At 38.1% G+C, this 26,261-nt stretch overlaps 1 protein-coding gene across 5 annotated transcripts in view; it reads right to left on the bottom strand.

The window, feature by feature from the left end:
* Nucleotides 1-9,557: 9,557 nt before the first annotated feature.
* tle4 (transducin like enhancer of split 4) overlaps nt 9,558-26,261 on the bottom strand; it is an 89,051-nt gene continuing 72,347 nt past the window's right edge. For 2 of the 5 annotated variants that reach the window (XM_012960982.3, XM_012961022.3), the window contains exons 12-21: nt 25,887-26,016; nt 25,281-25,474; nt 24,415-24,491; nt 23,191-23,440; nt 21,859-22,106; nt 15,222-15,369; nt 14,273-14,423; nt 13,544-13,620; nt 12,020-12,482; nt 9,558-10,305 (exon numbers count right to left, since the gene is read on the bottom strand). In XM_012960982.3, the coding sequence (XP_012816436.1) occupies nt 12,375-12,482; nt 13,544-13,620; nt 14,273-14,423; nt 15,222-15,369; nt 21,859-22,106; nt 23,191-23,440; nt 24,415-24,491; nt 25,281-25,474; nt 25,887-26,016 (1,383 nt within the window). In that variant the 3' untranslated portion in view covers nt 9,558-10,305; nt 12,020-12,374. 5 annotated transcript variants of the gene reach the window in all.

Raw genomic sequence — 26,261 nt, 5'->3', positions numbered from 1 at the left:
TGGACTCCATCTGGTCTCCCTCTATAGGTGTCAAGTGTTACAAAAAAGTTATATGAAAGAGTCACCATATATAGATATATTGCTAAATATGGTGGCTCAGTGGTTAGCAGCACTGGGGTCCTGAGTCCAGGGGATCTATTTTCAAGACGTTTGTATGTTCTCAATGTGTCTGCACGGGTTTTCTCCCAAGCTCCAAAAACATACAGACAGGTTAATTGGCATGTGACTAATGTGAATGATGTATAGTGTCTGCAAAAATGTGTCAGTGCTATATACCAGGAAATACCAGTTCTCAGAACACCTACCATACAGTTCACTGACACAACAAGGTCGAGAATGTATTAAGACGTCCTAGACTTCTCCATAGTAGACTCAAAGAAACTACAAAAATGTTCACAGTACTAAGCTGATTCTTTTCAGAACAGATAGGGTTACTGCTTATTATTCATCTTTGAAGAATGAACACACTAGTTATGTGTAGAATGTAGAATGAAAAGATGGACTTGCTCTTATTATGCCTTGCCTTGTGTGTCTTTAAATGAGATCACAACTGCCTGTTCAACCATCCCTACAAAAATATTAAACGTTGTTGGTGGGACACTGGAAAATGTATAAGGGTGTGCTTTCCCCATATACCGTACAGGCCAACTTTATAGAATCAAACAATATGCACCCACTAATTGTGTTATATACAATTAGATAACTAGGAAAATCTAGAAAATTCAAGTTATAGGACACACTATGGGCCACCCTTAGGATTCCTATGACTAGCATTAATAAATCAATCAGCATAATAGCAATAAACTTCTCTGTAGGCCACAAACAAGAAAGTTATGAGTAATTAGTGAAGGGGATGTTGCGTAATCTCCCTAAAATAATTATTTATAAATGTTCTCCTATGTATTTATATATTATAAAAGGTATTTGGAACAAAAACTGACTTATAATGGTTCACGTGTCACCAGAGAACCTGATATTTTTTTAAACATTTGTCTTGGAAAAAAGCAAGAGGGGTTATATCGATATCATCAGAACAGAAGTAAATGTGTATATCTGGATTCAAAAATGTTTTCTGACATTCCATTTCAGTTCGCTCATTTCTCATGCTTTCATTTGGTCAGATTATAATCATAACTGGTGCTAGACCACTTGGCATATGGAACAATATTCCACCACAGCTACCACATCTAAGCTTACCACATTTACTGTCCAATTTGGAATATAATAGTATAGTAATTGAAATGTAAACGGGACCTGCCATTTGCTTTTTGGCTGCATTCCCTGATTTAAATAAGCAGAGAAGTAAGAGGATCAGATTTTCAAACCATACTTATTTTATTACAGTTAACGTTGCCGTACAAATATGCTTATCCCCTATAGAATGCATTACACAATAAAGCCATTGCAAATCAATAGCTTTTCAACTTTAGACAAACATTCCCTAAGAATGATTTAAAATATACAGCAAGAAAGCACAAAAATAATACGGCAGTAGACCAAGTTTTTGTATTTGTCAAGCAATTATAATGCTAAAATTCTAAGCTTCCTAAGAGCACAGGGAGTTCAGCAACAGATGAGAAGTAGCAAAAGAATACTAAAGGATAAGTAATTATACTTAGGAAACGCTACCTTTCTCATATTAATTTATAACACTCTTAATTTAAGACTGTGAGTTCATTTTGATTTTTTGGGACTATGTTGTGTTAATTGTATTTATTACACAGTAGAAACCTTTGCAGCTCCTTTTAATCCGTCTCACCCTAATTTGTCCTACACCTCCAATGCCTTCAAAAATAATGTAAAAAACTATTTATATTATTTTATTTGTAATGTAAATGACTCGTACACTATACTACAATGTATAAGGACACCTGACGGTCTAACATCTCATTCTCAAGCCATGAGTATTAAAATTAAGTTGGCTCTCCTTTTGATACTGTACAACCTATACTCATCTGGGAAGGCTTTCAACTAGATTTATAAACGTGGTTGGTGATTTGCTTCCTTAGTGAGGTTAGGCCTGGCTCACAATCATTGTTCCAGCTCATCCAACAAATTTTTACTTGGGTTAAGGGCAAGCCTCTCTGCAGGCTAGTTAGGTTTTCCATTACCATTTCAGCAAACCCATTCTCTGTAGGCCTAACTTTGTGTATATGGGCATTATGGTGCTGAAATAGGGAAAAACCTTCCCCAACCTGATTCTACAAAGCAGAAAGAATGGAATTGTCATGAATGTCATACTACACTTTAGCCTTAAAGGAGAATGCAAGTCAAAATTTAAAAAGCATACTGCCCAATAGTCCTCCTATTGTTTAGTAAAAACGCCACACTTTTGGCTCACCTAATCAAATATTTACTCAGTCACACTTACTTCACATTTTCTAGAACAGGCAGCCATCTCTAAAAAGGTATTCTCCCTTCCTTTCCCTCCTTGCTTCATACTGCACATGTGTTTCATTCCCTCCCCCCCTCCCCTCTGCCAGATCCGCTTCTGATTGGCTGGTGGGCATGTGTAGCTCAGAACAGGAGACAGGATCAAGTTACACACATGCTCAGAGAATAGGAAAGCTGCCGCTGGCAGCCTACAGGAAGGGGAGAGAGATTTCAGTGATGTCACTGTAGTCTTCACACTGCTGTAGGCTGCCAGCACCATATCTCAGAGAAGCAAGCAGGGATCTGGGAATTTAGATATGCAGTAAGTACTTAAAAAGAATGCCTTTAGACTTACTTTTAATTTATATTAACCTTTCATTGTCCTTTAAGGTGTGCTTTCAGTGGTACCAGGGGCCATAGTTCAAATCACAGAAAACAGACTGAGACCATTATTACCCCTCCTTCATATTTTACTGTCGGCATTATGCATTCAAGCAGTAGTGTACTCCTGGCAACTGCCAAACCCAGATTTTTCAACCACACTGCCAGATGGTGTGATTGACTTTTCAAAGAGTATTGACTATTCCAGAGAGTGGTGGTCACATATACATCAGCCAAGTCAGTGATTGGCATTGCACATTGTGATGTTAGATTTGCTTGACTCTCTGATCTTCATAAAAAATGTGAATAGTTCACTTGCTTTTGGAGGCAGGTTGGAACTCAGCACTTTAGGAGTGTCTGGATACTTTTGGCCATAAAGTATAAGCTAGGTAACTGCAACCATATAGACTTTATGATTGTTGTTTATTTGTGTAATATTACCTCCTTTGCAACTTTGCCTTAAACATGCTTGCCTGTCCTATCTTTTACCATTCAAATCCCTTGTCTAATCAGGGGACAATGCATCTCACCACTGTCCAGGGTTCAGGTGGCACCACCTCTTAATCTTTTAGTAGTTTAACCATTAAGGGATGGCAGTCTCCATTCCCATGAATGGTTAGTATACTGTTAGATTAAAGCAGTTGTTCCCCTTTGAGTTAGCTTTTAGTATGATGTAGATGTAGAGAGTACAACTGGTCTACATTGTTTATTACTGGTAGTTTTTTTAATTATTTTACTTTTTGTTTCATAGCTTTCCATTTTGGAATCTCAGTTATCTGGTTGCTAGGGTTCAGTTTACCTTAGTAACCAGGGAGTGGTTTTAGAGAGTGACTGATATATGAATAGTAGGGGGCTGAAAAGAAATATAAGTAATGAAAAGTAACAATAATAATACAATTGTAGCCTCACAGAGCAATAGTTTTTTGGCTGCTGGGGTCAGTGATCCCCATTTGAAAGATGAAGAGAGGCAGAAGAAGAAGGGAAATAATTTAAAAATATAAAAGATAATAAATCAATTCCAATGAAAAAGTTGCTTAGAATTGGCTATTCTATAACATATTAAAAGCTAACTTAAGCTTAAGTTAAGTTCAGCTGGCTGAAAAAAGCCAATCATTGCTATGGGTTACTGCCCACAGGCAAATTTGCCGAATGTTGATAAATGGGTGTTGATAAAAAGCTACCTTAGGGGAATTTATTATGTTGGTTAAAGAAAATAAACAAAATAAAAGGTCTAATGGTGGGTTGCTTATCCTTGTGGGTCCAAGGCAAATGCCCCTGTTGCCAATTTATTTTAAAACAGCCCTAATAGCACATAGGTGGCTGATTTTTTAGGTCACGAAATAGCAACAATTCCATGCTAAACATATTTTAACAATATTATAGCTTGTGTTAGGATCTTCATAAATAAAACAAACAGCAGGGGTTGCATTAGACAGCCATGCCAAGTGCCTTCAGATATACTAAGATAGATTAAATGGGATTGAACAGAGGATAGAAAAGGATAAAAAAGAATTTGTGTGTAGGTGTGTTTGGGATGCCAGAACATGGGCAGTGGGGTGGTTAATATTGACGCCTTACAGTGCTGGGGTTTAAAATCGGATCCCAACCATGGCACCAAAAGTTTGTATATTCTTCTCACATATTCATGGGTTTTATCCCAAAACAAACAGGAATGTTAACTGGTTCCTGATGAATTTGTCCCTAGGGTGTTTTTTCCATGAGATAGGTACCTCAGATTATAGGCTCTACTGGAGCAGGAACTGAAGTGAATGATCTGTAAAGCGCTGTGGAATGTATTTGTACAGGTATGCATACGTATGTATATTTTTATTCAAATAGCTCTCCTTATGTATGCAGAGCCGTATGGCAGAAAAGTAAATTAATAGAACAAGCTATTATAATAATATATACAAATAAATACAAAATAGAGTAACATTAAAGGCTTTAGGGCTCTGGTACACGGGGAGATTAGTTGCCCGCGGCAAAACTCCCTCATCGCGGGCGACTAATCTCCCCGAGTTGCCTTCCCCCTGCCATCCCACCGGCGAACATGTAAGTCGCCGGCGGGATGGCAGACGCGGCGGGGCGATTTCGGGAAATCGACGAAAAAGCCTCGCGAGTCTTTTTCGGCGATTTGCGCAAAATCGCGCCGCCGCGTCTGCCATCCCGCCGGCTACTTACATGATCGCCGGTGGGATGGCAGGGGGAAGGCAACTCGGGGAGATTAGTCGCCCGCGAGCAGGGAGTTTTGCCGCGGGCGACTAATCTCCCCATGTACCAGAGCCCTTAAAGTGTCAGAGAGACAAGAGGAAGGAGATCCCTGCCCCATAAAGCTTACAATCTGGATCTCTTATCTGGAACCTCAATATCCATAAAATTTAAGGGAAAGCTATTTTCCATGGAGTCCATTTTATGCAAATAATTAAAAATTTTATTTGGCACCCCCCCCCCAGAAATGCTTGGGCTCTTTTTACATTTGGATGTGGCTCATGGGTAGAAAAGGTTGTGGATCCCTGCCTTACCTTATACCTTGGGCTGCTGCAACTGTTAGGAGAAATCTGCACCAGTCTGGGGTAGCTGTGAGGGAATGGTCCTCTTCCTCCTTCTTCCACCACGCCACTTGCGCATGCGCAGTAGAGTGAAAAGCCAAACTTTAACAAAAAAAGCTGCCTTTTTTTTAATTGATTTTTTCTAGATAACACATAACAGGAAACAAGAAGTAAAGGAGTGAAGGGAGGTAAGTGGGGGAGGGAAGGTTGGGGAGGGATAGTCCATAATTGGTATTGTCCTTGTAGGCTACACAATTTGGTTGGCACTTCTGCTTCCTTTGGTTGGTGGAACAGTGTTTAAAGTTTGTTGATGTTGGTTTGGTCCTTGCCCTTTTGTTGAGTTTCAGTTGGTTGTGAGAAATTTTGTTTTCCATATTTGGCCTTTTTCACTCTTAAGCACATTCCAAATATAGACGAGAAAAGGAGAAGGATTGCTCTCACAGCTAACCCAGGCTGGTGCAGGTTTCTCCTAACAGGAGCTCCAACCCGGGGGGTATCAGGTAAGTGGTTACAATCACTGGGGGGTGGGTGCCTAACATTTTGGTACCCTCAGTGATTTTACCTTTCCTTCTCCTTGAAGATATTAGCACATCAGTGCTGTAGACAGTCATCCTGAAGATTTCAGGAAAACACCAGATTTAGCCTGACTGATTTCCAGACCTGGTATGCTGGGCATTTAGATATGAGGAAAACACCAGTTTCAAAGACAAATGTACAGAAAGTATCTGTTTATCCAGCAAACAATTACATGAAAAAGAGAGATGTATTTCTTACTGGAGATAACATCTCTGTGATAATCTTTTATTTCATACCTGTACCTAGAAGCCACAGTATTTTTACTAAAATACTACTAAGAAAGTGCTCCCACCTTTTCTGCTAAAGAACACAAAAAAAACCAAGAACTATTTATATTTTAGATATTTAAGACTTTAAATAGCATTGGTGGCATTTAACGGCAACAACAGTGTCTGTAAGTTACCCTCCCATATAGATTGTAAGCTCTATGGGGCAGGGAACTCCGTCCTCTTTTGTCTTTGACTCTTAACTTATTGCAACTGTATTTATCTTGTATCTATCTGTATTTATTGTTATACTTTGTATTTATCTATTATTATCTTTATAATCCCGTTTGTATTAATGTATTCTACTGTACAGCGCTGCGTACATAAGTAGCGCTTTATAAATAAAGATATACATACATAGATACAACAGCATAAGGAAGTTCAGCTGACCTGAAGGCAGACAGGCAATGGAGCAAAATTGTGTTAAAAGCAAGCAGGTTAAATGAAGAGATTTTAGCAGCTAGTATGTTTCTAATGCAGTGATCCCCAACCAGTGTTTCGTGAGCAACAAGTTGCTCATCAACCCCTTGGATGTTGCTCTCAGTGCCCCCAAACCAGGTAGTTATTTTGGTTGAATAAAAACAAGATTTACTACCAAATAAAGCCCCCTGTAAGCTGATAGTGTGCATAGAGGCTACCTAATAGCCAAGCTTAGCCCTTATTTGGCGCCTCCATGATTTTATGATGCTTGTGTTGCTCTCCAAGTCTTTTTACATTTGACTGTGGCTCACGAGTAAGAAAGGTTGGGGATCCCTGTTCTAATGCCACATAATAGATCACTGGTGAGACACTGCCACCAGTAATTACTATAGTTAAAAACAATGTCAATACATTTAAGGCCATTTATATATATAGGCAACTGAAATGGTACATAGTCTAAATCAGGGGTCGCCAACCTTTTACACCATGTGAAAAGATTTGAAGAGCAAAACAAACATGCAAAAGGTTCCTTGGGGTGCGAACTATGGGTTGTGTTTAGCTATGGGTAGCCCAATGTGAACTGGCAGACTACAGGAGGCTCTGTTTGGCAGGACACATGGTTTTGATGCAACTAAAATTTGTCTTCAAGCCAGAAATTCAAAAATAAGCACCTCCTTTGAGGCCACAGGGAGCAACATCCAATGGATGGTGAGCAACATGTTGCTTTTGAGCATTACTATAAGCCCCTCTAATGTACTTGTACAGAGTATTCATGTCCCCTCAAAAGTGCCTTTTATTCAGAGAAAACAACTCCAACCTTGACAGTCTAACCTCATAGTTCAGGGGTCCCCAACCTTCCTAACTCGTGAGCCACAGTCAAATGTAAAAAGACTTGGGGAGCAACACAAGCATCATAAAAGTTCATGGAGGAGCCAAATAAGGGCTTGGTTTGGTAGCCTCTATGCACACTATCAGCTTATAGGAGACTGTATTTGGTAGTAAATCTTGTTTTTATTCAACCAAAACTTGCCACTAAGTCAGGAATTGAAAAATAACTACCTGGTTTGGGGGCACTGAGAGAAACATCTTGCTCACAAGCAACTGGTTGGAGATCACTGTCATAGTTTAACTTTTCCATCCCACTTTAGTTGCACCTCTCTGCACTCTCTCCAGCTCATTAATATCCTTCTTAAGGACTGGAGCCCAAAACTGCACTGCATACTCAAGGCGAGGCTTTACCAAAGACCTATAAAATTATGTTTTCATCCCTTGACTCACCAGTAAGTAAGGTTGGGGACCCCTGCTGTAAAGAGTTAAAGTCATGGCTGAAATAGAGCCTATGGTTAGATTTTTCTGACTATGAGACCTTAAAAAAGCCTTAAAACTTCTACTTCACCTCTGGAGAACTTTGATTGAATTTTCTTTATGTGTGTTAAAGTTTAGTCATCAAAGTTCTTTCAATGCTGGAGTTCAATGTTAGAAATACCATAGGACATTTTTATGCCAGAATTTTCAACTTTAAAATTGTCTTGTAGTGGACCCAGTGACATGTTTGAAAGAGGTTTATTCTTTATGAAATATTATGTAACATCTTGCACTGCCAGGTGCACAGGTGTGTAAATAAAGCCAAGTTTGCACCACACACTCTGTTTAAACAGTTTACTATTCCAGATTTCCAGATCATTGATCAAGCATAATTTTTTGTATGTGTTTATTAAATAGTTAACTTAATAGAATGAATTTTTAGTGTAGTTATAGGACTTATTACATGCAAAAAGCTATCCAGAATGCCCATAGTTTTTAGTCCCTTTACCCCCCATTTACTTGCATTAAATTTAAAACAATATTCAGTTTCTAGAAGCTTAATAATTTAGTGTGGAGTTTTAGCTTATTGAGCTTAATCCCCCGCCCCCCCCCACCGAACAGAATTGTGTTCAATAGCATAAATCAATAGAACACATTCTGGGGCATTGACTCATTTGTTTATTTTCATAAAAGTGTAAACTTGCTTAAAAAAGTTTTTTTAAATAAAAGTTTTGACTAAAGTTTTACTAAATGTGATAGAATGTGAACTCATGATAATCCTTAAAAACTCCACAGATAAACCTGCCCCATGTTGGTATTTCCTTTATTTAATAGGTATGGGACTTATTATCTGGAATGCTCAGGGCGTATGGAGACAACTAGATGCCTATTTGTCTGAAAGTTACATAGTTTAGAGCAGTGATCCCCAACCAGTGGCTCATGAGAAACACGTTGCTCACCAGCCCCTTTGGATGTTGCTCCCAGTGGCCTCAAAGCAGGTGCTTATTTTTACATTTCTGGTCAGGAGGCAGGTTTGATTACATAAAAACCAAGTGTATTGCCAAACAGAGCCTTCTGTAGGCTGCCATATCATATCGGGGCTATCAAATAGCATGCTTGTGTTGCTCTCCAAACTTTTTCCATTTGAATGTGGCTCACTGGTTTAGAATATCCAGCCCAGTGATGTTGCTACATTCCCCTCCAATTTGGTCTACATATGCCCCAGTTCTAATCTGATCACAGCCGAACAATTGGATAAGTCTGATTTTTTCCTCCAAGTAGGTGGCCAAACTGGGGAAAGAGCATTTTTCCTTGTCTCAGATATAGATGTGCCAGTTTTAGGTTCAATTTTCCAATGTAAATTGCCATATTTGTAACAAGTTGTATGTGTACCTTAAGTACCCTCTTTGAATTTAAGTAAAGAATGTTAGCAGATGGAATTTGATATTGAAATATACCTTCTGTTATGAATTCTAAAGTATTTATACAATGTGGACAATTTGTGTGAAACTGTGCCCAGCTAGAGACGTAATAATGCAGCTCCATTAATAATATCAAGACAATTTCCATGGAAGATGCTTAAGGTGATGGAAAATAAAACGTTGGCAGAAAGAGTTCTAAGTGGATACTTAGATATTTTGTCTCTTCGTCGCTGTATATTGTATATTAATTAACAAACACAAAAATCTAGAAGTTACTTAAGTTTAATGCTTAAAAGTCTGAATGCACAAACAATCTAATATTATAGATGTACTTATGGTCAACAATGTCATATAATTATATACAATGACACAATTTAGTATCAAAAATTTTCTACACTGTAGAGTATTACGAAACTGTTAATGACATCAAACACTGAGTACTTAAAACACCATTTTTGCTACCACATTTGCAACTTCAGTAAAACAGTCCGACTTTCAGTATTGATTCATTTCTAGTAGGAAATTATCTTTTACGTGTACGGTAAGAGTTATCTACAATGTTTTTATTTTGATCCATAGCAGCAAAAGGCACTGTACATCAGCAGATCCACAGACTTTAAGATTTTTAAAGCATTTAAAATAAAAAAAAAAGTAAAAATACAAAAAGAATCACATATTGTAGTTAAACAGCAACAATGAGGACATAAAAAAGTTAAAACATTTTCGGAGGCATGGCGGCTCACTGTGCCTCTAAACCGGGGACAAAAAATGTTGATTTCTTAATGAAAGTCCTCTGCAGGGGAGGTACATTCTTCTGAGTGATCTAGCCTGTGAATTCCTCCTATACGCTTTCTTATAAGATGCTTCAATGCAGTAGTACGATTTCCTTTGGATTGTTGTAGCATGTCAGAGTCAGAGTACCGGCGGTGACAGTCAATACCGCTGCAAACTTGTACATGCCAGAGATGTCCAGAAGGTGTATTTTCAGAATTTCTTGGGACAAATAAAGACAGTCTATTAAAAAAAGAGAGAAATGTATGAATACAAAATAATATACCATCACTGTATAAAAATATACTGTAATACTGTGCTTGGAAACAAGTATAGCCTATAGCAAGAGAAACTTCAACTATTGATACGCTTCTAGAAATCCCAGAGGAATAAAGAGAACATGCGTGAGTATTTATGTATTAAGCTCTAAAATCACATTTTGATAAATATGTCCCTTATTATGTTGTAGACAGTGATGCACTGAGACAATTTGCAATTGGTCTTCATTTTTTATAATTTGTGTTTTTTCAGTTATTTGTTTTTTCAGTTATTTGATTGCCGTTTGATCTTCCCTAGCAACCAGGCAGTGATTTAAGCGAGAGACTGGATTAATTATATGAAAGGGACCAAATAAGAAGATAAGTAACAATGACAATAAAATTGTAGGCTCATGGAGCAATCATTTTTTGGCTGCTGGGGTCACTGACCCCCCACTTGAAAGCGGTAGAAGGGGAAGGCAAATAACAAACTACAAAGAATAAATAATAAAGACCAGTTGTAAAGTTGCTAGATATAGGGCATTCTATAACATACTAAAAGTTAACTTAAAAGTAACCCACCCCTTTAAGCCTGAAGGAAAGAGGCATATGGAGAAGGAACTGAGATTGGGGTTTCCTATCTGTGTGCTACATCATTTAGTAGGTGGGGGGGGGGGGCAGGGTGCAGACCTTGGAGATAGCATGGCTGATAGAGCTTGGGATGGGAGTACCCCATAGGATGGCCAAGGCGAAGTCTTAGGGGTATAGTTATCATGCTGTGTAAAAAGTGGAGTGAAGCATTACCAGTAATGTTGCCCAAGGCATCCAATCAGTAATCAGCTTTCAACAGTAGCAAAGCATCTATTGGCTGTTATGAGCAACATCACCGGTAATGTCTTACTCCACTTTTTACACATGGTGATAAATATACCCCATAGTCTATTACAGAACCCCAAGGCTACTTGCTGAAAATCTTCACTAAAAGATGTATCAACTGCTGCATTTGCATTTGATTGACATGTACATATAAGCTTTCCTTATGTGAATGGGCCACCTTAAATAATCAGAGCAGCTATAGGTTCCGTTAAAACGTAGTAAAGGCAGCTCCCACACTATGGGGCACATTTACAAAAGCATGAACGCTCGAGCGTTCATGCGAATGCTCCGAGTGTATTTTCGCCGATTTTTTCGGGCGTCCACGCGACTTTTTCGTACGGCGCACGACTTTTTAGTACACCGCACGACTTTTTCGGACGTTTGCACGAAAAAATCTGAGAGGTTTTACCGCTGTTTACAATTGTTTGGTACGAAAATTTTGTGACTTTCGGATCGCCAATACAATATTATCGTGACTAATACGATTTTTTTGTAAGCATTTTCGTGATATTTGCGATCTTCCGAAATTTTCGTTTCCAATACGATTTTTTCCCATTCGTGATTCGGATTCGTGGATTAGTAAATGTGCCCCTAAGTGTACTATACAGGGACTAACATCAAATTCTTGGCTTAAACGCTGAAAAGAGATGCAGAAGACCTCTAGTAAGCAATGGCAGCTTTTAAGTTAGTAGTAGTTAGCTCACCTATTAAGAACATATGTAAATATCTAGTGAATCCAGTGAATCTATTTACAGTAGTCAATATTCTCCAAAGTCTCCGCAAACAAAACTAAATATAAAACTTAAAATGAAACACAGACCTACCTTAATTTTCTTTGCAGGGACAGGCAACTCATTAACAAGTTATTTCATTGGTTAGAAAGTCTTCTTTACACAAAATAAATATGTTACAAGTATAATACAAATTCAGAGAATCACAAGTCCAAAGTTAAGCATGCTCTTTCTGTGGGACTTGCTAAAGGGTATCCTGAAGGTTCCATTTCAAGTTCCTAATAAGCATTCGAAATTATACAGGAATCTGGGTAGAGCACGTTGCAAAGAAGGGGACGAGCATCATAACTTGTGGCTTATAGTTTTTGGAATCCTTGGACTTGGGAGGTGGTAGGAGAAATTATACAGAAAAGTGCTACTAGTAAGCGTCCATTGGCAGAGTTTGTCTCTAATAAATAACTTCATAAACTGTGGCCTTCTTGTCCCCTGACCCAGTGACAATGTATTTATCATCCACGGAGATGTCACAGCTCAGCACTGATGAGGATTCTTTGGACTGTGGAAAATTAAAAAAAAAAAAACTGTTAAGATAATAGAACAACTATACAACTACACAGAACACAATCCTGATATACAGGAAAGCAGATCTATAATCGCCAAACATAACTGTTGCACTGAAGCATTTATTTCCAAATCACAACACCCAGCAAAATAAGAAGTGGACTACAAGAGTCCCCATGGCCAGACAAAATTAGTCTGCCCTAAAAAATTAGAACTATAAAGAATTCAAAATACATGAAATTTGCCAACTTCTGTTCTTAAAACTACAATATATTGTTTATAAATCAGCATTATATTTAATTTATTTTTCTATAAATGTTTAAAATAAACTGGCATTAAATAATATGAGAGGGGAGCTCTCTCGATTTCTGATAAAAAATGAGGGCATTTGTTATACAAATCTGGAAAGCTTTAGGGAAATTTTTTAACAAATTAGTGCTCGTTAATAGGAATACAGGTATTGGATCCATTATCTTGAAACCTTTTACCCAGAAAGCTCCAAATTATAGGAAGGCCATGTACTATAAACACCTTTTTAATCAAATTCTCCTTATTTTTAAAAAAGATTTCCTTTTTCTCTGTAATAATAAAATAAAATACCCTGTACTTGATCCCAAAACAAAAATATATCCTTATTGGAGGCAAAACAATCCTATTGGGTTTGATTAATGTTTAAATTTTTGGTAAATTTTGTGAAGAAGCACTAAATGCTATGCATTGTTCCATCAAACAACATGGCTATATAAATGTAAAATATTATATTGAGGCAATGTTAACATCATCAGTGGTTAACTACAGCTATTCCTGTAAGCACTGGCATCTAATATATTCTGAGTGAAGTTCTACTGTGCTTTGAAGTACGACATCGATGGATCTTGTTAGAAATCATGGCAAAATGTAATCTATAGAAAGTGTTCAGCTGGTCAGAAGTATAACGTTTGCTAAAGAATGATATGATACATGCCAGATCAAGCACATCAATACTTTACATAATCACATGAAGCACACAGATTCTCACAAGGAAGCCCAGTTGCCAAAACTTCCAGAATGCATTACCTGGAATATACTTGCTCCATAAGGTGTTCTCCAGGCATTGAGAAGATTATCTTTTCCTGTGCTCACAAACCATTTTCCTAGTAAAAAAAAACCCAATAAATTAATGATAGATTTACTAAACTTTCCTAAAATTAATACTTCGTCTTGACCTAATGCTTAAGCTCAAACATTTTTAATTTGTACTTATATTTACCCGTGCTCATACCCTTTTTAATACTTAATAGATTTACTAAACTTTCCTAAAATTAATACTTCGTCTTGACCTAATGCTTGAGCGCAAACACTTTTTAATTTGTACTTATATTTACCCGTGCTCATACCCTTTTTATTACTTAATGTGGTCCAGAACTCAAAATGAAGTGTTCATTTTAATTGTAAAATAATATAATATATATATAAAAAATAGAGGAAGATAAACTAGTGTAAAGATTATGAAAGAGGAAAGGTCACAAACAATGTGATATGTTCATGTATATACTTTGGTGTCTCCCACTACTACAAGAGCTGCAGGGGTTAAAAGGCACTTTAAGGTAACTGTTCTTTTGGAATCCAGTGACACTACACTGAGATACATTATCCTCTGTAATCCTTTAAAAAATTCATGAGCAGGGAAATCAACACTTTAGCACCAGTCACCCAAGAAAGTGCAATGACATTGCATCTTGTCAACAATATAGAATACAGTAGCCCCCCACCCCCCACCCCAGGGAGAAAAGAAGACATACTTACCACAGTGTGCAAATTTAAGCGAGAGGACACAGCTCTCATGCAGATGTAGCTGGTATTTATCTGGCTTGGTTACATGGAGCACCTCAACATTGCTGTTTTCCATACCCACAGCCAGCCATTCCCCAGTTGGACAATAACCCAATGAGAAGATCTAGGACAAAAATGAACATACCAAGAATTAGAAAATATAGAAATATATAGAAATATATAAACAATTCTGCTGATCAATATATAAAACAGTCATTGAAGTAAATAGTTCATCGCCCTTCAAGTATGGTGGAGCTCATTTGCTCATGAAGGATTAAATTTGCTTTAAAGAAGATGGAAATGTAGAACTATGTATCTCCTCCCCATGGCCTGGATTCCCACCTTAAAAAAATGGCTAAGAATCTCTTTCCATTAAAGTACCCTGGCTGGGTACTTTATTGGCAAGAGAAGTAGAGAAGTGCCGGCTCAGGGTAGGTAGCAGGCAACCAGAATGTCTGGGGATGCCTAATAACTTGTCATTGCCCAGTGATTCTTCCTTTCCTTCTTCTTTATCCCAAAGAAAGCAGATAAGCAGCTTTATTAGGGCTCTGGCACATGGGGAGATTAGTTGCCCGCAACAAATCTTCCTGTTCGCGGGTGACTAATCTCCCCGAAATGCCATCCCAGTTTCCTCTCAAGGCAACTTCAGAGATTTCACTGAAAACATGCCGCCACGTATGCCATCCCACCGGCGATTTACATTTTCGCTGGTCGGATGGCATTTCGGGGAGATTAGTCACCCGCGAACAGGGAGATTTGTTGCGGGCGACTAATCTCCCCATGTGCCAGAGCCCTTACACTACACAAACGAATACGAAATGCTTTTAGTTGCTTTCAGATCTAGTGCATTATCCCATGCATGTTTGTAAATAAGCCTCCATCTTGTACTTGCTCCAATGTCCCACCAGTTCTCTCCTTTTACCTGTGATGTAAAGTCATGCTGCTGGAGCTGCCGTCCTTCACGCAGGTCCCAGGACCTTACTGTGTTGTCCAAGCCTCCTGTCCACAACTTAGTCCCATCGTTAGAAATGTCAATACAGCTGGCTCCATCTGTGTGGCCCTGGAACTGCCTAGGGTTTACAAAAATATAAAATAGTTCATTTAGAAAATTTTAAAAGTGTCTTCATTACATTAAATTTTGCTGACGAAAACAACTGAAGTGTCACAAAATCAAAAGTAGAGTGCTAAATATGTCAAGTTTAAGCAGTAGTATTTTTCTGCACTCTGCTAGCGGAACCATAGATACAAGGATAGCCTTCTCAAGTCTGAGCTAAAACTTTTAGTTAATTGGATGATGACCTGTTCATGTTACACGGTCACAGTCTGATACAATCTTGTGTTGACATATCTAATTGTGTATGCATTAGAATGAGAAAATGGAATTGTAGCATGGAGTTTTACTTCAGGCAGCACTGTACAACTGTGTACATACAAGGGGGTGAACTGTAAAATATACAACATTTCGGCAGGCCTGATTATATGGAAAGGATTACATCACACAAAAGTGCATCAGGGCAGAGAGGACTTAAGCAAATATTTGCTACCCCTGAATGGATGGGTGAGGTACATGTTTCTTAAAACAAACACTTTCAAAATGTGCTGTCAGTGGGTTTATTGGACAGATATCTTAAAAAAACTCAGCTATAAGGTTGCAAATGCCTGAACTAGGGCTAAGTACATAATAAACACCCCATTGAGCAGTCTAGCAGGCACGGTCCCTCTAATGTTCAAGTATGAAAAGAAGGCAGCATCTGCAGTGCTTATACGAGTCCCCAGACACAGGCACGTACAGAAGAAACTGGCCTACGACAGCTCAGGGTGACCATGATAAACCGTGGCACTATCCACCTTAATCATTCGAGTGCTTTTCAGGTTATAGATTTTAACTGCTTTCTAAATAAAAATACCTTGCATGATACAATTATACTGCATTTAGCACTGCAGTGAAAAAGCAAATGTGCATGGATGTGCTGTGAGTGCAGGCAACCGTGCACTCTTCCACGTCTGACGCATTTGACATGGCCTTTGCTAATGGCCTGCAAAAATGCCGAAAGGAAATGTTTGGTTTAGGACGCTTTACATTCTGCACAAATTACTTGCATGGAAGAAATGTGGCCAAAGTATAAACTCTATAACACTAGAGACAAATCAGAGAACCTATAATCCATATCTCAGGCAGGGATAGCAGATTTGTTGTTGTCTGTTTACAGATAACCACTCCCAGGTCGGGGATCAGCAAACAAGTAGCAAGTACAGAATTAAGTTTTTTTTTTAGGCTAGAAATGCATTGTCTGGTCTTGGGGAGACCATTATTCTTTCTTGTCATGTGATTAACCACTACCCAGAATGCTGTTAGCCTGTCACAACCATTTGCCATCTTGATAGGGCTGCATTTTGGTAGGGAGTGTAATGTAAGGTAAGGCTAATGTAAGGTCCTAAATACATTTCTGATGAGTTCTTACTTGGGGATGCACATTTTATTTACCCCAAAATTTAAAGGAACAGTAACATCAAAAAATTAAAGTGTATCAAAATAATTATGTACTATTGCCCTGCACTTATAAAAGTTGTGTGTTCGCTTCAGAAAGACCACTATATTATTACAAACAGCTGCTGTGTAGCCACAGGGGTAGCCATTCTCACTAAAAAAGGAGATAAGGAAAATTATAGCTTTGGTTACAAACCACTACATTACACTAATTTATACATGATACCTAGTGAATTAGTGAAAAGCAAAATGCAGTGCAGTCTAATGGAGTTGTATTTTAATCCCGGAAGAACAGATACTTTATACCCTTTGTTCTTAGGTGGCTGAACCATGAGAGCGATAAATATTATAACTACAGGAATGCAGGCCGGCAAGGGCCGCATCAACAAGTCAAATTGGTCCTCACCCCAACAAGTTTTTTAAACCTACCCGATCAATATCTAGCCAATACAACCGGCAGGTGCCATGCACAGCTTGTGGGACTGAGTCAGCAGCTTAATGGCCTGTGTATGAGCCACGCAGCTGACTGATACCAGCCCATGTATGGTCATCTTAAAGACACTTTGTTTAATTTTAGACCTCTCATTCCTCTTGTGTTAAACAGTTATAGGTATTGCAATAGAATATCATAATCATACTAATCTATGAAGCCCAATGGGGAATTATTTATCAATCAGTAGAAGTGATCAGATATTTAGAAATGGGTGGCTCTGCATAGGTACAGTCAAAACTTCCTTAATGTCACTAGTGTAGATACAGAAATCTGTACTGTGAACAATACTGCACAAAACTCCTACAGACTGAGAAGAGGCAGCTGAGATTAGCTTCTTATGAGGATGTCCCCAGCAGACTCTCACTGAAGTTCTTCCAGGCATGCCCCATTGGGAGTAAGCTCTGGGTCTGAACCAGAAAACATTGGAGGGATTATATCTCACAGCTGGCCTGAGATTTACTCCCACTATAAAACTCACAAGAAAGAGAGTAAGGAATATGATGGCGTACAAGATAGTGTGTACGCCACTTCATTGTTGTTTAATTTGAAGATGATCTCTGTCCCATGCAGAATAATAACACTGCCATACATTACAAAGAAAAATGCAAAATACAGGCCCGGGAAATACTTTTTTTTTTTTTTTTTTACCCATTTGGACCATTGCAATGGTTAAGGATTTCAGCATAAACATGTGACGGCACAGGGGATGCATAAAATACATTGATACTATTCAAATCTACACTAAAAAAAACATAACAAAACACTAGTTGACAACATTTAGTTTCTCGGCACTCTAGACCTTTTAGTTAACCACAGAAAAAGAAACAGACTTTGCATCTCTGCTTTGACTCCAGACATTTTCCTCATTGGCATTTGGTTTTTGAATGCAGTATTTTATTTTAAGTGCTTAAGCTAGCTACATTAACCTCTGAACAAAAAAATAAGAAGTCTTCACTAATCAGACACCATATAATTTCCTCCTCACGCTGTATTATTGCTCACTAAGAGTAATCACCCCATGAAAAAGGGAGACAAATCAGCTGTTTCATCAGGTAGCAGCAGTTTGGCTTTTAAATCCTCAGCCTCTGGGAAAATTGTTAGATGTGTAATCTCAAGAACTGCAAATCAATGAACATTACAATGAGGTGGGAAAAGGAAAGCACAAGCTAGCCCATCTATAACCTTGTAATGTCAAGGGATATATAGGCTGTAAAGGAGTGATATATGAATGGGGCTCTTCATGTTCCCTAACAGATATTCAATATCTATTTAAAATGTTTTTCTTTTTAAATCATATTTGTTTAGGGTTGCCACCTGTTTGGTTTTGACTCAAACAGTTCAGTTTTATTTTGGTCTGTTCTGATCCTCAAGTGTCTGTTCAGTTTTCAGCTTTGTGAAACCCGAACAATAATCTGGCCAATAAATGAAAAACATTTATTTTTCAAGATACTCACGGTGATATAAGTACAGTTAGGGTTGCCACCACCTAGCTGCTATTTTACTGGCCTGGCAGGTAAAAATTAAGCTCTATGCCAATGTTATTTATAGAGGAAAAAAAACCCTACAAATATAAGGAAGGCCGTGATTTTTCCCAGACAATGTGGTAAATCTAAGGACAGTTAATTATTATTACAGAAAGAAAACAATTACAACAAATACATTGAAACCGTGAAATTGATTTTCTAAATTAGCATTGCTGTATTTTAGAGCTTTTTGGATAACTGGTTTCTGTATAATAGATCTACTTTTATTTAAAAGATTAGACTCCCTCATCAGGGAGATTATAGATACAGCTAGAGTTGGCACCTGTCTGGTTTGGATCTGGATATCCCAGTTGTTTTTCAAAAAGATGTCTGGATAAAAAGTTTCTGTTTGGGTTAAGACATTGAGAAAACTTGACAACTGCGTTTCAGTAATGCACTAACCCCCTCCCTGATATCTTAACCCCACCTAACATTATCATGCCCTACCTTAACAACATCATGCCGACCCCCAGCATCACTCCCCTCACACCTGACAAGCAATTTTTGGTTTCTATGGGTTACTGCCCAGGTACAGATATGTCCAATGTTGGAAAATGTGCCAGTGGGGTATTTAAACAAGATCTCTTTAGACAAACTTCCTGTCTACACGCTGGGTCTTAGATGTTATCACTCACCACTCATGCGTGTAGCTGTGGTTGATATAAACCACAAACATATTACTTATTTTTAGCAGATTTACCATGATATCTTCTGATTTGTTAAATCACATACAGAGATGAACAATTATTTAAACATACTCTTATTGATGTAAGGGCCAATATAGAACACCAATAAAAGAAGCCCACCATGTATCAGACAAGTGCACAGTCACCCCCCATAATTTTTGTCCTGTTCATCACAGATCTATTCTGCAGCAGGATGACAGGTCCGCAAGCTTGAAAACTTGACACAAACAACATTTATCAAACAAGATGGTGGAGATACCCCTGCTGCTGATACCTGAGCGAGCAAGTAGGAGTGAGTGGCAGGAAATGTGCTAGACATAAGATAACAAGCTACTGCTGCTTTGCAGGTCATGAGATACCAGCATAAGGAACTTAGAAGATAACGACTAAAACACTGACCTTGAGGTGGAAATACAAAAAAAAAAAAAATGAAAAGCAGAGGTACAGTCGCCTGTGCTGTGTATGAAAAGTCACAAGGCATGCATGCGGATTATAACAGACATATTTATACTGCCATGTCAATTTAAAGCTAAGTTTTTTTTCTGTTTATAAGAAGGAAGCTTGTGAAACTGTTCAGAATGAGAATGCATGTGGTATGTAAAGTATGAGTCTTAGGATTCTGTCACACAAGGGAGTTTAGTCGCCCGCAACAAATCTCTCTTGTTGCGGGCGACTAAACTCCCCGATATGACATCCCACCGGCGAAAATGTAAATCGCTGGTGGGATGGTATACGTGGCGGCGAGATCGAGAGGCAACTTCAGCGATTTCAGCAAATAGCCGCACCACGTATGCCATCCCACTGGCGATTTACATTTTCGCCGGTGGGATGTCATATCGGGGAGTTTAGTCGCCCACAAGGGAGATTTGTCGCGGGCGACTAAACTCCCTCATGTGCCAGAGCCCTTAAACAGCAGCTCTTATCTTTTACTGTTATTCAGTCTAGCTATCCTATGACAACCAATAGCCCATGACTGATTCAATAATGAAAATAGGTTTCTGCATCTTCCAACTTGCAATCTGGTCTCCCAAGCTGGCTGAAGGGTAAGACAGTTGTCCCTAGTGGCTCACATCCTCCAGTAATATGGCAGACTGAACAGGAGTTCCAATACTAAATTATTCACTTACTGAGGTAATTTGAGCATAGACCTAAAACACCGGATTAGTGGGTACTTAACAAGGGGGTAAAAGTAAGCACAGAGGAACTTACTATGAAGATTCTATTTCAGTACTCGCTATATAAACAAATCACTGCCCACAAGCTGGATTATATATTAGTACTGGACCCACGCTAAACACAAATCTTTAATTTTAGACTAAAACAGAAGTGTTAAATAACCCCAAACAGTTATCATGTAGAGGGGCTTTATCAAATTACATCGGAGCAGATTAAAATGCTGGCAGTACAGCATGGAAAAGACAGGCATATTAATAAATACACAGGGCTATTACCACATCAAATTTTGTACTGAATTAAATATATTTTAATAAAAATATCATTTAGTCTGCATGGATCTATTCTATGCTTGTATACAACGTATGGGTGCCTAATACTTGGAGGTAACTAAAATATTAAAAAGCTAGACAGGCTGCTTGAGTCAGTCCTAAATGATAACAGCTTGCTGTCAATAGAATAATGTACTTATCCCAGTAAGTGCAGAGTGCCAGCAGTAATATCATTACCATTAAACTATTTCTCCTGCATGCTTCCTGGCATTTACACATCAAAGTAAACTTTTCTGCTGTTTTTCTTCTGCTTTCCTACTGCTGTTAATTTGTACTGTAAAGCTGCAACAAGACAGTCTTTGCACAGAACTGCGCAGGATTTTCTCAATGCCTAGAGGCATCTGAACTCTCTTAAAAACTGGCATGTCGCAGATTTACTGTTCAAATTTAAAGTATAGGTGGGCTATCTGCACAGAGATGCACAGGATTTTCTAAGTGCCTAGAGACAGCCCACCTATACTTGAACTACTTAACATGATAGGACCCATATGAAATTAACATGCATAATTTAAATGTACTTAAGTTAAAATTTGATTTATTTTTCTAACATATTTAGTTAGATGTAAACATCTATGTGGTTTCTTTTTTATACAAAATCGCCTTTAAAAACAGCATATAATTAAGTCTAACATGTATTGTTATAGCAGATTTTTACATACAATAACATAAAAGTCACTCGAACTCAAGCCAGGTGAGTTCTACCTTCCCTTGGTCACACTTCTGATGATCTCACTCAGTGTTTAATTGCAGCAGAACAAAACACACCATGTAACTTTAGCCTACAGCACTTTAGTTTTTCTTCATAGTCATATGAAATAGTAATGCATTGCAAAGGTCCTAGTGCAAATACTTAGTTGTGCATACCTTACTAGAGTCTGGTTGTGCAAATCCCACACTGCAATGTTGCCATCACTACAGCAGGAGAAGCAGACCTTGGAATCAGGGCTGATGGCCAGAGCATAGCAGGCTGGAGCAGATGATGTCAGTTCTGCTTTTATACGTGGAGTAGGAGCTGCCAGGTCCCAAATGGATAATGTGCTGGCTTCCCCTCCTACAATAAGGGTGCGCCCATCAGGAAGCAATCTGCAGGAACGTATGTAGTTATCTCTGTTCTGCAAGGGGGGAAAAAATGAGAAACCTCAGGACAACCAAATAAAATGAAGTAAAAAAACCCCAAAAAAACAGCCAATCAGTATAACCTATATTTGCAAGTACGAGTTTGTTAAATAAAGATATCTGATCTCAAAAACTGCCTTCTTAAGTGAACTTTTGCTTTTGTATTTGTCATATGAATAGCTGATAGCATAACAATATCCCTCTTGCAAGATGTAAACCCCCAACCAAAATTAAATAAGTGAACAGCCTCTGACATCTTTAAATACCGCCACTCTGGTTATTCAAAGGTTAATAGTAAGGCTGTAGCATCCCTGGTATCACTAGGGATTCCTTCTCCTTTAACTTACTTTGGCTCTTGACTGACTGAGCATGCTCAGTTCTTCTCAACCTAAGTTACCAAACACACCCTCAAGTCTTCCAGTCAATAAAAAAAATGGGACTGCTGGGTTCTATAGCTGTGCACTCTGTTCGATAAACATGTTTTTTTTACCTAACTTCCTGTCTCGAGCTCAGTTTAACCATTACAGAGCACAATCCAAGCAGCACTTTTTATCAAAGTAAGTCCTGCTTGGGTAAGCAGGAACTTTACAGCGCACATGTGCAGTTCTGCATGAGAGGGAAAATGTGATGGTGCTGGCGAACAGAGGGATATATGCAGTACAAATGGTGCGGTTTGTGTGGGGAAGATGTGCCCAACTTATAGACATTGTAGGAAAATGAAGCCTTTACATGTCCTTTAACTTCTATTAAGACATTATTGATGGAAGATTTACTATCCCTGTTCCTTCACTCATGATCTTGTCCCAACTCTCTTCATTCAGTCTCATATAGTCTTGCAAAAAAAAAAAAAAACAAGGTGGAACATAGACTAGCAGCATCTGGACAAAGAAGCCAGTATTAAGAATGAAACCTTTACTTTATAGCTTGTACGAGTTTCTTCATGCATAAACCAAAGGTAATTATATGACTGTACGAGAAAAGCTTTGTTTGAAAGCAGTTATTGTTCTATAATAGTAAGGGCTATGGCACACCTAGTGTGTCAACCATATCAGCTGATGTCCTTTATTGAGTTTCACTTACCAGGCAATCCAGCTGAGATACTGGACTTTTGTTCCCTGGATGACTGATGTCCCAGACTTTGACACATCCCTTCCCACCAGTGTACACATGTCTCGTGGGGTTACTGATGGTAACTGCGCACACTACCTCCCCGTGATTTAGTGTGTTTATCTGCCGTGCATGTCTTGGAATGCCTGGTCCTATAAGTGCATCAGGAGGGAAAGGGACTGGCTGCATTTGACCATCGGCACTTACATGGAATGAATAGGCGCTAAACAGAAGAAAGGAAAAAATAAAACCTTAACACACACAAATTTAGGACACAAATACAAAATGAAAAACTAGAGAAATCTAGTCTGCTAAAAGTATATGCTGCCTTCATACTATGCATGCTATAAATTTAGATGAGTATAAAAGAAGATAATTAACTAAAATAGAGCAAGCTAAAGCATTTTTGACAGTACACAATATAACAGCTTATGAACAGATAATTAGCAGCACAAGGAAATTTAAAAGTAGAGAATATGGAAGCAAGGCAGAGACAAGTTAGTGTGTTGCAGTGCATTGTAATAAAATGTCCCAGCAGCTTCATTAGACAAAGGGCAGATCTGGAAAGCTACATTTCCAAAATGATTTTCTGCAGGGTCTGGCTTTCACAGCAGTTAACTGCAAGGATGCTGAACAAGATAAATTAAAAATATATAAAATTATTATAATTTGTTTTTCAGATCCGCATTTCCTTTTCTGAGCAGATCTTCATTATGGCTCATCTTCTGTTCATGCTGCACTCCTTCCTAATCACAGTTTAACATCATGACCCTCTCAAACATTACAGCAGTCTGTGCTTTGATTTTATGCTCTCTACTGGGCTTCAGCATACCAATTATTTCTAAAACAGCATACATGTAAGGTACAATAAAACAAAAATACAATTAAGAGGGAGAAAAATCCCTGCACATTGCACCCTAAACTAATTAAATATTCAAAATGCCATAAAACTTTTATTTAGAAATGTGTTGCCTTTTTAAAAAAAAAACAAAAAAAAAACCAAATGGAAATATAATTAATAAACCGTGAATATTTTGTTTATCACTGGCAAAATTGTATTAAAATTCACTCACGCAGTATACCCTTTGGCCCTGGAAAAACATAAGGTAAGATCTGCCTCAAACTAAAATAGATAGAAGAAACAAAAAAGCTACCAACAAAACCCTGCAACTTTGTGCATATATGTAAAATACTTACGGTTTTCCACCTGGGATGCCTGTTAGATTAGGAGGTATGCCAGGAACCCTCATATGGTGATGTGGGTCAAAACCAACCTAAAGAATGGATATCAGATTTAACATTTCACAATATTTTTTTTTTTTATCTCTTAAAATACACAAATTATATAAAGAGTTATTTAAAAAGATATTCATGTTATACAAAAATACATGTACCAGCGAGTACATGTTAACGCAACAAGAAAATTTAAAAATAATATACAATTATCTATTCTTGGTAACTCTTGGTAACTTTTTCTGTCTGACTTACATCTATGTCATGTAATCTGAAATGGATTAGAGCTGTGATGAACTCTAATAGGTATGGCTTGAATGGCAGCCCTAGGTGCACAAAGCTGTGTTTGACCTATCAAACAATACCTGGAAATATATAACCATATCAGATAACCATAACTTTAAGGCTTATTGTTAATTTTCAGTGACAATGGACATTTCAGAACCCCCTTCCTTCAACTTTTCCTGTATCAGATATTGTATATGTGTGCATGTCTTATAAACACTCCATATGGAAAAAAAGTAGGGATCCACAGAACCCAGATTTGGTGCCGTATTCAGCAAAAATTTGCCCCCTTTTCAGCAGGATTCAGATGAAAGTTCCAAGTGTCTGGCCAAACCAAATCTGAATCCTTAAGATCACGTGACTGCTCCATCTGTAGTCATGTCTTCCTGAAAACAAAATGGTAACTGGACCAATCCCTTAATGTCTGTAAATGAAATCTTTTTTGCTTTTTAGGTTTACAGATATTTTAAAATCATTAATAAAAAGAAAAAAAAAAAGAACAAAACTGTGCACAGAGCAATAAAGTATTAAAGTAGAATTCTTACCACTGGGGATCTTCCATAAGCAGCAGCTGCTGCAGCTGCAGCGGCCGCTGCACTCATTTGTGGGGAGATGTTATGAAGACTGGCATAAGCAGGCCCTGGACTGGTCAAATCCCCATTCATCCCAGCATGTGGTACGATCCCAAATGGGGTTGGATAAGGGCATGGAACAGCCATCGGTGTCCTAAGACCTGCTGCTTAAAGACATAAGAACATGTCATAAAACACAAATCACTGATTAAACTGTAAAAAAAAAAACAAAACAAAAACAAAAACCTTAAGCACCATATTCCAAATTAGTTTTTGTAAAATTAACTAGATCAGCTATAGCTATTCGAACAACATATAGACAATGAGCAGTGGAATACAAATCACAACTCAGAAATAAAGTTGCATCTGCATAAGGCCCATTAAACTATGGTGCTGCAGGCTCCAACTTTTTTCTTGCTCTTTATGGTACTAGTATTCTCAGGTTTATAAAAAGAAAAAAAACTCTAGGGGGCTGGAGATATTTAGTGTGCATTTTTTATGAAATATCCCAAGCCTCCAAGTTTGTCCCTTGTCCAACACAGATCTACACATATAGAGGTCAAATAAATAATATCTTACTTAATGGATCAACACCTGGTGGCTTGCCAGGAACAGGTCGCAATCCAGATGAGTTGCTGCCAGGTGTAGGAGCATCAGTTCGTGGAGTGGGAGTGTTTGATTTTGAAACAGGAGTCGTGGACTTCTCATTCTTCAGGGTCAAAATAAAAGACAAATAAAAAGCACACGTAAAAAAAACTTGCAAATCTAGAAACTAACCTTGAGTTGTAACAAGAATGGCTTGTCTTTACATAACATAAAATATACAATAATGCCATTAGCATTAGACTGTCACTAACAAAAAGGTGGAATAGACCAACATGTTAAATACTCTGGATCCTCCCAAAAGTAAACAGTTTATTGACGCTTTGGCTTACATGACTGAAAACCTCAAAC

This window comes from Xenopus tropicalis, chromosome 1, assembly GCF_000004195.4.
Source record: "Xenopus tropicalis strain Nigerian chromosome 1, UCB_Xtro_10.0, whole genome shotgun sequence".
Classification (NCBI taxonomy): domain Eukaryota; kingdom Metazoa; phylum Chordata; class Amphibia; order Anura; family Pipidae; genus Xenopus; species Xenopus tropicalis.
This window is presented reverse-complemented; position numbering and strand designations above follow the sequence as displayed.